Here is a 14,498-nt window from a genome sequence, read left to right on the forward strand (position 1 = left end):
TGTTTGCGATAGTGGCGATTATCTGTCGCTTGGGTGCTAAATGAGGGTGGAGGTTGGTTCTCCAAGCTTGTAGGTTGGTTTCCGGGCTTTGAAAATCCATCTGGTTGACTTCCAAAGCTGAGGGGGAAAAAGGGCGCTGGAAACAAAATGGAGGCCGATTGGAAGGAAAGTTTATCGATGAACAGAAGCCACAATGTGCCATTCTGGGACAGCTGACAAAATGGGAGTTTGAGAGTAGAGTGGGGTTTTTTTTAATGCCTTTTTGATTTCTATGGGGGGGTCTTGGGGAGTGGTCTGGTGGCCTAGAGCAGGGGGTCTCCATCCTTGGCCACTTGAAGACGTGTGGACTTCAACTCCCAGAGTTCCCCAGCCAGCATTTTTTTCTATGGTATTTTTCTTATGAGCTCATTCTCTGATTCTACCAAAAGGATCCAAAAGATTTTGTACTTAACATTTGTCACAATATTGGAAAAATAGGTAAAACTCTTGAGTAGATTAGATTAGATCAGTGTTTCTCAACCTTGGCCACTTGAAGATGTCTGGACTTCAACTCCCAGAATTCCCCAGCCAGCATTTTTTTCTATGGTATTTTTCTTATGAGCTCATCCTCATAGAGCCGAGGTGGCGCAGTGGTTAAATGCAGTACTGCAGGCCACTTCTGCTGACTGCTATCTGCAGTTCGGCTGTTCAAATCTCACCGGCTCAAGGTTGACTCAGCCTTCCATCCTTCCGAGGTGGGTGAAATGAGGACCCGGATTGTTGTTGGGGGCGATATGCTGACTCTGTAAACTGCTTAGAGGGGGCCGAAAGCCCTATGAAGCGGTATATAAGTCTAACTGCTATTGCTATTGCTATCCTCTGATTCTACCAAAAGGATCCAAACGATTTTGTACTTAACATTTCTCACAATATTGGAAAATAGGTAAAACTCTGGGAGTAGATTAGATTAGATTTAATGAATTTATAGGCCGCCCAATCCCGAAGGACTCCGGGGCGGCTTACAACAAATACATTTTAAAAAAGTAAAAAGTTAAAATTAAAATGGTTGCCATTGTCACAATTCCAAAAGTTAAAATTAGATATAATCTGCCTACAAGAAATGCATATTAGAAAACAGCACAATAAATTATTGGAATGTCCAAAAATTGAGAAATTATACTCCTCATTAGCACAAAATAAAGAGGGGCACCTTTATATATTAAGGAAAATAAATTCTAAACAGATATACACAGATGAAGAAGGAAGAATCCTGATGGTGGAGGTAGAGATAAACTAAAGACAGATACTGTTGATAGCAATATATGCGCCAAATAATAAACAAGAAGAATTCTATTAAAAAAACTCCAAAAGAAAGTAATGGATACGGAATATGAAAATATCTATGTGGTAGGAGATTTTAATGTGATTTTAGATACAAAACTCCGTGACCCGTCAAAACCGCGGTCCACAAAAGCGTGCATTTGACGTCATCACAGCGCGACGAAAAAAATTAAAAATTGAAATAAAAATAAAATTAAAGCAAGCCGATTCACATAAAGGTAAGGGTTAGGGTTAGGGTTAGGTTAAGGGTTAGGGTTAGGTTTAGAGCGTTACGGTTACGTTTAGCGTTAGGTTAAGGGTTAGCGTTAGGTTTAGCGTTAGGTTAAGGGTTAGGTTTAGGGTTACATTTAGGGTTAGGTTAAGGGTTAGGTTTAGGGTTAGGTTTGGGGGGGTTAGGGTAAGGTTTTCGCTTTATTTTTACATTTATCGATCACTGCGATGTTTTCGTCGCGCTGTGATGACATCACGTACGCGCTTTCGTCGAGCGCGATTTTGTCGTCCGCGGTTTTGTGGTGGAACCACAAAACTTGACTACAGAAGTAGCAAATCAGGGGGGAAATGAAGACTTTACCAAAGGCTTTCTTTAAAATGGCCGAGAAACCTGTTTACAGGATATATGGAGAGAAACAAATCCAGGGAAAAATCAGTGTACATTTTACTCAAACAGGCACAAATCATGGTCTGGGATCGATATGATACAGATGTCGTCAGAACTGAGAACAACTGTGCAGGAGATAGAGTTTGAAACTAATATATGGTCCGATCATAACCCAATAAATGTTAGTTGGAAGGGGCAAAAAAAAAGGCCACGGTGGACATTGAACCAACCAATAGTAAAAGATAAAGAATTAATATAAAATACTGTAAAAGAAATGGAATTCTTCTTCAAAGAGAATAGGAAAAAAAAGACTTCATTACAAAATCTGTAGGACACTGCCAAATCATATATTAGGGGATTAGCTATAACCTATATAGCAAGAAAAAAACTGAAAAAAGACAACAGCAAAAGATACTAAAAGAAGAATATAAAAAACTTGAATAAGAATTACAAAAAAACCCGCAAATGGAAAAATTAAAAAAACCAAATGGAGATGATAAAACATAAGCTGAACCTAATAGAAAAAGAAGAATTGACACATCAAATCAAAAGAGCAAAACAATTTTTTTTGAAAATGCCAAAAAATCAGGAAGATGGCTAGGAGCATATAAACTGACAAAGGAGAAAGAGAAGAAACTGTAAATAAAACTTTTTGATGGGCTGAATAAAAGCCATTCACTCAAGAGTTTTTTCTTTGTGTGCTGAATGTATTTCATATTCATTGAGGACTAGTAGTTTAGATTCGTTTTTTGTTTTTATTTAACTGCATTTATATAGCTTAGGTTTAGTTTACAATATTGGTTTGCTTATTTGTTAATTTATATTATTTAATATCACACTTGTTTACTTAGTTCAATGTAGTTTACACAAACAATTTGTTTATTTCTTTATCATGTTTAATATATTTGTTTAGTTTAGGAATTGAATTCCTGATGGAGACATTCCTGTATTATGCGGGGAAAGCCCTCTTTGAGGTAAGAGAGTCTCTGTTTTATTTCTTTATTTACTTGTCAACTGGCATGCCTGACTCTAGGATTTAAGATTCAAAGAGATAACTTGACAGGTAACATCACATCATAATAATGAAATAAAAGAGGAATCACAGGAATCCAGGAACAGGCAAAATTGTTTTAGAATAATTTTTAGAATTATTTTTGTACCTGAATATTTTAAAAATATTTGTACACCTTCTTACAGCCCCTTTCTTGGTGAAGTGTGTTAATATCTTCAATTAAACTACATGACAGCCTTCCAGAGAGGCTGGGAAACATGGCTCTGTGGCTTTGCTTGGGGTGCACAGAAAAGCACACAGTCGTGGGGCTGTTCAGAGCCCTCAAATCCCTCTTCCTAATTAATTCTTAACATTTCTTGCCTCCATTAAATTTTATACCTGGGGCTTATGTTTTTAATATTTCATTTCTAGAGCTCCCCTAGTCTCTCTGGGAGGGAGATGGGCAGTTCTTAAATATAGTAAGTAAGTTCAGCAGTTCAAATCTCACCAGCTCAGGGTTGACTCAGCCTTCCATCCTTCCGAGGTGGGTGAAATGAGGACCCGGATTGTTGTTGGGGGCAATATATGCTGATTGTGTAAACCGCTTAGAGAGGGCTGAAAGCCCTATGAAGCGGTATATAAGTCTAACTGCTATTGCTATTATAGTAAGTAAACAAATAAATAGAGTCTGTTCTATTCTTATGATGCGCTATACTGCATTGGCCATTAGTTGTGGTTAAAGGCATAGGGATGGCGCACCCAGCAGACAACAGTTAGTGAACATTGTTGCTCAACTATCCCATGTCTCAGGGTAGATTCCGGCAGGCACTACTGCTGGTTTGTTTGTGTGTGGACGCTTGCGCTTGATGAGTGCTACGTGTACATGCGCAGTGCAATAAAAAATGTCCTGCGCATGCGCAGAACTGAAAAACAAGAGAACTGGTTCGGGGGCGTGGCAGGCCTGGGTCGCTGCCAGTTCCAGCAACCCAGGCCACCAAAGCACGACCGGTTCAGCCAAACCGTTCCGAACCGGTAGAAACCCACCACTGCCATGTCTTGTTTAGCACTAGAGAAGGTTCAGCACGTCCTTCACCCCTATTTCAATTCACCAGGTGAATGGCCCAAAGAAGTAGGGGAGGGGAGAGAGACCTCCCCTTCCTACTGTTTTTTGGCTGTGACCGATGGTTACAATATAGTGGGGGGATAATATTCCTTCCACCATATACCTGCACCCATTACAAACAATCCATTTATTTACATCATCATTGTGCACAAATAAAACTATGGTTATTTCTAAGCAGCAATATTTCCAGAAATTTATGTCTATTAAGAATTCAAATGAAATTTTTATATAGTTGCTTCCAGATTATATGAACTATATGCATGATTAATATTGATATTTTTTTTTAAAAATGGAGCTAGAGGATTACATTTTTATTCCTGCCTTTTTTTTTTTACAAATAGGGCAAAATAATTATTCTCAGCAGCTTCATTTGTAATCTGCCTGTTTAAGGATTGCTACTAAAAATCTAAATTCCCCATACTTTGTCCCAACTACAAATATCAATAATTTGGTCTGAGAAGGCATATAGTATATACCAGTGGTGGGTTTCAAAAATTGTTCGAACCTACTCTGTGGGTGTGGCCTCCTTTGTGGGAGTGGCTTGCCACCCATGTGACTGGATGGGAGTGGCTTGCTGCCCATGTGACCGGATGGGAGTGGCTTGCCGCCCATGTGACCGGAAGGAGCCAAGGTGGCGCAGTGGTTAAATGCAGCACTGCAGGCTACTGCTAGATCAGCAGTTCAGCGGTTCAAATCTCACCGGCTCAGGGTTGACTCAGCCTTCCATCCTTCCGAGGTGGGTAAAATGAGGACCCAGATTGTTGGGGGCAATATGCTGACTCTCTGTAAACCGCTTAGAGAGGCCTGAAAGGCCTATGAAGCGGTATATAAGTCTACTGCTGCTATTGCTATATGAAGATGCTGATGACACTTGTCAGAACCACCTTAAATTACCTCACACACAGCACTGGCATGCATAAGAATAGGATGTAAAGTTGTTTTTTAAAAGGCATCTTTGGTTTGCGTTAAAACAACTTCAACACACGCAATGTTCTGATTGCACCACAAATGCAGTAGTCATCCTTACCTTTCACAGAGGCACTGAGTTTTATAAATAGGAGCATGATAGTGTAGAATAATCGTATCCAAGGACCAGTGGTGGGTTTCAAAAAATTTTGGAAGCTCTTCTGTAGGTGTGGCCTGCTTTCTGGGTCCACTGGTGGAACCTCTTCTAACCGGTTCGGTAGATTTGACGAACCGGTTCTACCCAATAGGTGCGAACTGGTAGGAACCCACCTCTGGTATATACATTACTTGGAAAACTGGGATAACTAAATTACCCTCTTCCAGTTGGTTTGCCTTCAGTGTTGAAAATGTCTTCTTTTGGCAGAACTGGCTCCAGAAATACACACAGCATCAAAGAGACAAAGGTGAGCAACCAATCACATTGTTTGTGTGGGAACCTGTAAGCAGGAGTGGGAATAGAAGGACGGCCTGTCCCTTCCTTCAGAACTACTGTCTTTGGGGGAGGCTCTGAAGTCCCTTTAAACTAATGGGAAACATGCAAAAAGATCTATTTCCCTGCACTAATACCACACCCTGACATGGCATTTTAAACAGACTGGGCCATCTGTAATGACCAGTCTTAAATTGCTGTGTCACTGCTGGCTTAAGATGCCTTCAATGAATGTTGTATAATAGCACAAGTGTTTTTCCATTAAAATACAGAAGAAGAGATGAGAGAACTCAGTGAAAAACACCAGGAGAAGATGGCTAAGAAAAATGTCGTGATAAGAGAGGTAAGTAATACATTTCCCTTACAATCCTGTTTAAGGCTTCCCTTTTTTGTCTGTTTATTTGTATTCTAAGATTGACAAATGCTTTTTGTAATTTCTGCAATTTAGCCAGAAGAGGAAAACAAATCATTAGCCAGCGAAGTCACAAGCCCTGAGGAAGAAAACAAACTCTTGGAAAAGAAATTTACAGAAAGTCAACTCGCTACTCAAGAAGACGAGGAATGTGAAAAACTAAACAAGGAGATCCAGAAGTTCCACAAAGAGATAGATGAACTGAAAAATGCAAGTATCTTACACGGTAGTAAGAAATTAGGACAACCTCAGTAACTAAAATTATATAATCCATTAAAAGTAAAATTTTGATTGTGGGTCAATTTTGTTTTACAGGCAGTAGCAAAGGAGAGTCAAATTCAGAAAGAACTTCAGAAAGTGATGGAGAAAAAAGTCAGTGAAATGTATATAGATTTTGGCTCTGTATACTTCAACAAAGAAAGAAAACCGGATGACGATGATGGTAAGATAAATAAGAATTTATCTTATTTAATATCACACTTGTTTACATAGTTTAGTTTACATACACTTTATATATTTTTTATTTCTTTATCAAGTTTAATATATTTGTTTGTTTGGTTTAGTTAGGATTAGTTTAGTTTAGGAATTGGATGGAGACATTCCTGTATTATGCGGGGAAAGCCCTCTGTGAGGTAAGAGATTCTCTGTTTTATTTCTTTATTTACTTGTCAACTTACCTGCCTGACTCTGGGATTTAGGATTCAAAGATAACATCACATAATAATAATGAAATAAAACAGGAATCAAAGAAATCTAGGAACAGGCAAAATTGTTTTAGAATAACTTTTAGAATAATTATTGTACCTGAATATTTTAAAAATATTTGTACACCTTCTTACAGGCCCTTTCTTGGGGAAGTGTGTTAATATCTTCAATTAAAACACATCCACAGGACAGCCTTCCAGAAAGGCTGGGAAACATGTCTCTGTCACCTTGCACAGAAGCTTCATTTATAATCAGCCTGTTTAAGGATTGCTGCTAAAAATCTAAATTCCCCCATACGTAGTCTCAACCGGAAATATCAATATTTTGGTTTGAGAAGGCATACAATATATACATTACTTTGAAAACTTGCATAACTAAATTACCCTCCTCCAGTTGGTTTGCATTCAGTGTTAAAAATGACTTCTTTTGGCAGTACTGTCTCCAGATATTCAATACAGAAAAGGAGCTGAAAGATCTTACAAAAAAACACCAGGAGAAGATGGCTAAGAAAAATGCCATGATAAGAGAGGTAAGTAATACATTTCCCTTACTATCCCGTTTAAAGCTTCTCTTTTTGCCTGTTCATTTCTATTCTATGCTTCCTGTAATTTCTACATTTTAGGTGGAAGAGGAAAGCAAATTCTTAGCCAGCAAAGTCACCAGCCTTAAGGAGAAAAACAAACTCTTCAAAAAGAAATTTAGGGAAAGTCGAGGCACTAACGAAAGAAGACAAGGAATGTAAAAAACTAAAAGAGGAAATCCAGATGTTCCACAAAGAAATAGATGAACCGAACCTTGTAAGTATCTTAAACGATGGTAAGAAATTAGGACAACCTCAGTAAGTAAAATTATATAACGCATTAAAAGTTAAAATTCGATTTTGCTTCGTCAATATTGTTTTACGGGAAGTAGCAAAGGAGACCCCAAAACAGAAAAAAAAACTTCAAGAGGCTATGAAGAAAAATATCAAAGAAATGTGTACAAAGTTTGACTCCGTATGCCTCAACAAAATAAAACCGGATGGCGATGATTTGCCATTCTGTTTCTGGGAGAGAAATAGACACATTTCAATTGATGACTCTACTTTGGAAAGCCTCAGTTAGGAATGTCGTCCCTTCATCCTCCCTCACTAGAATTTTATAACCTTTTAGCAGTACACTTTCTTTAAATACATCAAAAATGGTTCTTCTAGAAATCCAGTCCTTTTGCATTGTTTGATACAATAATATTTTGCATTGCAAAATAAACAGATTTAGGATTATAGGTAAATGCAATGTTAATATCTGTTTAATTCTTTTCAGATTCTGCTGGAACCTCAGATGATAAACAATATGGCTGTGTTGACACTGTTAAATAACACATTCCTGAAGACATACGTCTTATTGGGTAGAAAAATGGTTGCCTTTATGCATTTATATTATTGATCACCTTAGACCAAGTCAAGTCTAAAAACATTAGAAGCAGGCTGCACTCCGACAAATTGGCCATCGACGGACACAGAGACATGAACCATCTGTATATTCTGTGCAAAAGAGACGTTCAACAAGCCAAAAAGGGAACAAAAAGAGAAAAACACCTCCCCGCGAGCAGCCAACGCTCAGATGAACACATATTAATGCTAAGAATAATATCAGACTGTCAATCAAGAAGTAAACAATGCTTGATGGCAGCCAAGACTATTTCATGCACAGAGATGGAAGGTCATCTTAATTGCTACAATGGATGAATGGCTGCAAAAATGGATGAAGTTAGCAGAGGTGACTAAATTGAACTGAAAAGAAAATATATATATATATATATATATATATATATATATATATATATATATATATATATATATATATATATATATATATATATATATATATATATATATATATATATATATATATATATATATATATATATATATAAATAAATACTTTTATGTCTACTAGATTTGTTGTTAGAGAAAAGGCTAGTTTATGCTATTATTATATAAAAGTAAAAAGTTGAGATTTGATGTTAATGTGTTATTCTACTGCACCAAAGTGAATAGGAAGTCAATGCCCTTTTTTTTCCCTTTCCCCCCTTTCCTTTCCCTCCCTTTCCCTTCCCTGTCCCCTTCCCTATTTCCCCTACTATTTATTTTTGTATTTTCTTCATATGCTATATTATAAACTAATAAAAACAAAAAGAACTAAACAATGCCGCAATTAAGGAACTGCCAAACGAGATAGCAGTAAACAGCCCAACCAAAGAATCACTCCCACTTAAACTGACAGGGCAGGCCACTAGAATATAAATTGAGAGCACACCTCATTCTTTACTAGCACTGATGACGTTACCTAGTCTGGGCAGCGAAACGTCTGCAAGAAAACAACCAAGCTTAGAGGGCACCAAGGAGCCCTCATTTCAACCCTGAGCTACAAATTTTCTTCTTTATTTCCGTCCTTTCTGCTCAGGCATATTTCTAATCTAACTTTCAGCAGCAATGTAGTTATTCATAAAATAATAGGATTGGGGGAATAGTTAGAACAGTGTTTCTCAACCTTGGCAACTTGAAGATGTCCGGGACTTCAACTCCCAGAATTCCCCAGCCAGCATTCGCTGGCTGGGGAATTCTGGGAGTTGAAGTCCCGGACATCTTCAAGTTGCCAAGGTTGAGAAACACTGACTTAGAATGACTGCAAGGCCAAACGTCTCATGACCTCTCTTGAAAACGGGGCTGCCTGTTTGTGTGTTCCGTATTTCATCAGAGGTACAGGCCAGTGGCAGAAGAGCCAAGGTGGCGCAGTGGTTAAATGCAGCACTGCAGGCTACTGCTAGATCAGCAGTTCAGCGGTTCAAATCTCACCGGCTCAGGGTTGACTCAGCCTTCCATCCTTCCGAGGTGGGTAAAAATGAGGACCCAGATTGTTGGGGGCAATATGCTCTCTGTAAACCGCTTAGAGAGGCCTGAAAGGCCTATGAAGCGGTATATAAGTCTACTGCTATTGCTATATTGCTATTGCTGTGGCGATTCTCAGTCATCCAACGACATCCATCGTTGTCACAAAGGCACTTTTTGAAAAGCCAACTGATTTGTTTTTCCTTAAGGGAGAAGATGAAAACATTTCGTTTCTCATTGAAGCTTTATCAGTTGTGATGGTGGGGGAGATGGAAGAATAGGTTCTGATGCAGGGGTGGGTTTCAGGTGGTTCGTAGCAGTCCCTGTGCTGTATTGCATCTTAGGCAGATGTGTTAACCACTAAGCCACAGAGTTCTTCTTATCAGATGAGCCAGAGAATAGGTATGTATTTAAAGTTATATATGTGTATGATGTATATGTATATGTGTGTGTGCATACATATACATATATATGTATATGTATATGCATATGCAAATATATATGTATATGTATATGCATATGCAAATATATATATATATATACATATACATATATATATATATATATATATATATATATATATATATATATATATATATATATAATTTAATTGCTTGTCTGGGTCAGCTGTTTAATATCTCATCTTCATTAGAAACTGCAACCATTTGAAGTAGAAAGTTCAGACCTAATGCAATATAGCAATTTAATTTCAAAAGAAAGAGTTGACCACAAAGCTTCTTTCTACTGGAGGAGGCATAACCAAGGGGCATTTAGAGACCTAGCAGGGGTATCTATAGGGCAGGGAGGGGGGCACAAGTGTAGGACAGGCCTCATTTTCGCAATAGTTCAGAAGGTTCCTTATCAAAATCATGTGTTTTGGAGAAGGGCCCTTTCCAAATTTTACTGATAACAATGATGTTTGCTAGTGTTTTCTCCTCCAAAGATGAAATTGCTATGAAGCCAGCATTCTAAAAGACTCTGCGCTTAAGCATTTCACAATGTGGCTGTTGTGACTGCAAACAGTCATTAAACCAGTGTTTCTCAACCTTGGCAACTTGAAGATGTCTGGACTTCAACTCCCCTCTGGCTGGGGAATTCTGGGAGTTGAAGTCCAGACATCTTCAAGTTGCCAAGGTTGACAAACACTGCATTAAACAACCATTTGTAAGTTCTGAACTATCTGTACTGCAACTTCTGTGAATTCTAGTATATGCAAATTCAGGTTAAGATGATAAGTTCAAAACATCCTGATTCTTCTGGTAATATGAGTCTAATAACAAAAATATGTTGAAACATTTTTTAAAAATTAGACAATCCTTTTAAAATCTCAGTTTTTGCATTTTGGTCATTCATAGCCCACTTTAGCCAATGAACCAGGAGAAATGAGCTTTTTTTTTATAATACATTTTTTAATTGTAGACACAAACAGAAGTTATTTTGGCCTGCCCATCTGGGGGCAAAATTATTTTAACGGAGGAACATTTTTAAAAAGTGTACACTCATTAGAGGATCCCGACGGGTATATACAAAATCTACGAGTTTATTGTATAGGAGTGATGGCATCGTAAAGTCGCTGTGCTGCCAGCTCGACCATTTCCCGAAGAGTTTCATCATCATCTTCACATCCTGGTTCATGATCAACTGTCTAAAAGAGAGCAAAACAGAGGCAACCTTAAGTGGCCTTCGTGTGTAAATTCCACAGGCCTGTTTAGTATCCCAGGCCTATAATGTTTGAATGTTTGTTTATTTCATTTGTATGCCACCCTTTTCCCCCCCGAGGGGGACTCAGGGCGGCTCACAACTCAAACAAGGGAAGGGGGATACAGACAATTTGACAACAACACAAAACAATACATAATTTAAAAGCGCAACAATCATTCGAGATAGGGGCAACGGTTCTTTAGCCCCAGGCCTGTCGGAACAGCCAGGTTTTAAGGGCTTTGCGGAAGGCCTGGAGGGTGGTGAGGGTTCGAATCCCCATGGGGAGTTCGTTCCAGAGGGTCGGAGCAGCCACAGAGAAGGCTCTCCTCCGGGTAGTCGCCAGTCGGCACTGGCCGGCGGATGGGATTCGGAGGAGGCCTAATCTGTGGGATCTAATCGGTCTGGTGGAGGTAATTGGCAATGCAATTGCTTGGGAATGCAAGGTCCACTGGATGCATTCCCTGATCTCCAGCATTGGGAAAAAATATATTCTTTATGATAAGTGGCAGCAGAAAAAAATGTTAATACAAAAAGAGAAACTATACATTGTGGAAGGGAATTTGAGTCTTTGCAACATGGGCCTATGCCTTTTTTTGAGAGCTGCGGATACGTATTTTGCCAACACATCATTCTGGAAAAAATAAAACATGTCCATCAGCTAGAAGGGACTAGAATAGTTTAGAATACTACGGCAAGTAAATGCGGTCAAGCCATTTGGATCAGACAGACAACTGGGAACCTATGCATTGGTCACAAAGCATATTTTTGCTTAGGGAATATTTTTTTTATTTTCCCTAGCCAATGCAAACATTTTTTTTTTAAAGAAGAAGCCTTGTCTGGTGTGTTTTTATGTACGCAGACAAGCTGTGAAAACCCAGGAAGCAGATACACCGAGCAGGGTAGCTCTTAGTTTACTCCAAATGCTTACAGGTGCTTTCAGGGTCCTTTAACGTAAGCTATCTAAAAAATGTTGCTTATGAGACCAGGAATGCAGAAAAGGTTCCACCACAAACCCGCGAAGCCCTTATCCGCGGAGACATAAGCGCGAAGACTAATTCGCGCCGTTCTAAGCACTAAGGAAAAACGCGACCCTACCGTGATGACATAATCGCGGAGGGCAAATTCGCGCATTCCCAAGCACTCAGTATCCTAACCCTAACCCTAACGCTAAACCTAACCGTAAACCTAACCCTAAACCTAACCCTAAAACAAACCCCTAAACCTAATCCTAACGCTTACCTTAATTGAAGTCGGCTTTCTGCCGCGGCGCCGTTTTAAAGCGCCCTTCTGTTGCCGCGCTGTTGTCGCGGCAGTGATGACGCGCGGTGATGACGTTGCGGCTTTAGCGCCGTGATTTTATCACCGCGATTTTGACGAGCGCGGTTTTGTCGTGCCACGTGCAGAAACAACAGTGCAGATGCTGAACTGAATAACTGATAGCTTGTAATCTTTCAGCTCTTAAGAACTCAATATATTTTGGCATAGTAAGGTTGCTGGAACATTCAGTAACAAAAATATTTCTATTTCACAGACACGCATTCCGAGTGCCTTTGGTGAAGCATCAATGATTATAATGTATTCAATTTACCAACATTTCCCCTTATTTTTGTCCTTTTAGTTTTTTTTTTAAAAAAATCTTGGTTTTTTTTTCTTAAAGCTTTTAAGTGGAGATTTTTTGACACTTGCGGTTTGCAACATTCTCAACTATTTTTACCTGATTTCATACTGATATCTGGCCGGTTCTAACTCTCCAAAATGACTACTAAATCTTGAAATGCTCTAATTATAATATTTAGCTGTATTTACCCTTGTATCCAATGAGAGATTTGCTGTTTTTCCATCCACAGTGATGCTGAGCACATTATCTTTCTTTGAACTCACACAGTCTTCTCCAAATATGTCCCTACAAACAAAAGGTTAAATGTTAGAAATATTTTCATTTGCTGGCTGCTGTTTTACATTTAGAATAAAGTCTGTTTAAGGAAACTAACACTCTAATCCTGTGAACTGTTCTTTTAAAGAAAGTCCACTGAGGTCAATGGAACATTTATTGAGGATAATTCTGGGTGTTACTCTAAATCATGCAGACCGTGATTCTTCGGTGAAATGCGCAATCATAACTTACTGAAGCATAATTTCCATTTTTTTGTGGTAATCTTCTATTTCTTCTTTTTTTGGAATTTTACGCATCATCGCTGAAAAACATCAATTGAGAATACTGTAATTTAATTGCTAATTATGTACTTTACCCAAGGGCAGGGGTGTTGTGTGGAAAGATAGCCAGAGTAACACTTCCAACCAAACTTCTGAAAGATGCACACTATCCTCTTTCACATACGAAGGAAAATGTAGGCACACAACCAGGTTTCTTGAAGTAGAAACTATTTTCTTTATAAAATTGAGTAAACTAAATGGGGCATGAATCAGATAATTCTGAAAATTTTTTAGATCTTCCGTTATAGACAAACATACCTTCTTTTATCTGATAAGCTGAAGAGATACAATGAACCTTTGATTTAACAGACTAGTAAGAGCCGAGGTGGCGCAGTGGTTAGGGTGCAGCACCGCAGGCCACTTCAGCTGACTGCAGTTCTGCAGTTCGGCTGTTCAAATCTCACCAGCTCAGGGTTGACTCAGCCTTCCATCCTTCCGAGGTGGGTGAAATGAGGACCCAGACTGTGGGGGCGATATGCTGACTCTGTAAACCGCTTAGAGAGGGCTGAAAGCCCTATGAAGCGGTATATAAGTCTAACTGCTATTGCTATTGCTATAGTAAGAAGGAAGATCCAAGGGCCAGTTAAAGACTGAATTGGAATTTTTGAGCCCTGAAACATAATTGTACACAAGCAAACCAATTTTTATTGATAAAAGGAGGTAACGTTTCCAGGAGCAAACATCTAGATCAGGGGTGAGTTCCACCAGGCACTACTGCTGGTTTGCTTGTGCATGCACAGTGCAATAAAAATTGTTCTGCGCACGCGCAGAAAGGAAAAACAAGATGGCGGTGAATACGGCATTACCCGGCGAACCGGTTCGGGGATGTGGCAGGCCTGGGTTGCTGCTGGTTCCAGTGCCCCAGGCTGCCAAACCACTACTGGTTTGGCCGAACTGATCCGAACTGGTAGGAACCCACCACTGATCTAGATGCACTTATCAGATTTTGTGGGATAAAATCCATTATTGCCTGAAGTTTGGACCCAGAAGATTTTGTCCATTAAATCCAAAGTCAGCCAAATCAACAGTTTATTTGCTGAATGAGAGACTTGCGAGGAATTAGGAATGTAGGCTAGAGGGGAGGCAAAAAAACTTCCATAAAACCTGAAAAGCAAACTACTTTCAAAATTGAAGCCAAGAAAATTACATGGACACATGAAAGAAAGAAC

General features: G+C 39.0%; 3 protein-coding genes across 3 annotated transcripts in view; 2 read left to right on the forward strand and 1 right to left on the reverse strand.

Annotated features, from left to right (window-relative positions):
* Window positions 1–4,508, forward strand: part of ADAM17 (ADAM metallopeptidase domain 17) — a 57,946-nt gene extending 53,438 nt beyond the window's left edge. Inside the window, exons 19-20 of the mRNA XM_087702719.1 lie at window positions 2,832–2,892; window positions 4,374–4,508. Of these exons, the coding sequence (XP_087558845.1) occupies window positions 2,832–2,843 (12 nt within the window). The 3' untranslated portion in view covers window positions 2,844–2,892; window positions 4,374–4,508. The remainder of the gene's footprint in view (window positions 1–2,831; window positions 2,893–4,373) is intronic.
* A 771-nt stretch (window positions 4,509–5,279) lies between these two features.
* On the forward strand, window positions 5,280–8,279 carry LOC148042404 (uncharacterized). Its single transcript, XM_087702721.1, has 7 exons — window positions 5,280–5,402; window positions 5,701–5,771; window positions 5,877–6,054; window positions 6,160–6,282; window positions 6,979–7,074; window positions 7,168–7,342; window positions 7,847–8,279. Exons 2-5 carry the CDS (start codon window positions 5,709–5,711, stop codon window positions 7,050–7,052), a joined length of 438 nt encoding a protein of 145 aa, XP_087558847.1. The 5' UTR covers window positions 5,280–5,402; window positions 5,701–5,708; the 3' UTR covers window positions 7,053–7,074; window positions 7,168–7,342; window positions 7,847–8,279.
* Window positions 8,280–10,802: 2,523 nt separating this feature from the next.
* CPSF3 (cleavage and polyadenylation specific factor 3) overlaps window positions 10,803–14,498 on the reverse strand; it is a 32,198-nt gene continuing 28,502 nt past the window's right edge. The window contains exons 16-18 of the mRNA XM_087702726.1: window positions 13,241–13,310; window positions 12,922–13,018; window positions 10,803–11,059 (exon numbers count right to left, since the gene is read on the reverse strand). Coding sequence (XP_087558852.1) covers window positions 10,955–11,059; window positions 12,922–13,018; window positions 13,241–13,310 — 272 coding nt within the window. The 3' untranslated portion in view covers window positions 10,803–10,954. The remainder of the gene's footprint in view (window positions 11,060–12,921; window positions 13,019–13,240; window positions 13,311–14,498) is intronic.

The sequence above is a fragment of the Thamnophis sirtalis genome, unplaced genomic scaffold, assembly GCF_051295495.1.
Source record: "Thamnophis sirtalis isolate CommonGarterSnake01/CBP01778 unplaced genomic scaffold, rThaSir2_p1.2 scaffold_16, whole genome shotgun sequence".
NCBI lineage: Eukaryota > Metazoa > Chordata > Lepidosauria > Squamata > Natricidae > Thamnophis > Thamnophis sirtalis.

Excerpts from the sequence above, each read along its gene's own strand:
- LOC148042404 (XM_087702721.1), top strand. The coding sequence starts at position 5,709 with ATGAGAGAACTCAGTGAAAAACACCAGGAGAAGATGGCTAAGAAAAAT. Across the intron at positions 5,772-5,876 it reads AAAATGTCGTGATAAGAGAG|CCAGAAGAGGAAAACAAATC; the intron begins GTAAGTAATACA and ends TCTGCAATTTAG. Across the intron at positions 6,055-6,159 it reads AGATGAACTGAAAAATGCAA|TAGCAAAGGAGAGTCAAATT; the intron begins GTATCTTACACG and ends TTTTACAGGCAG.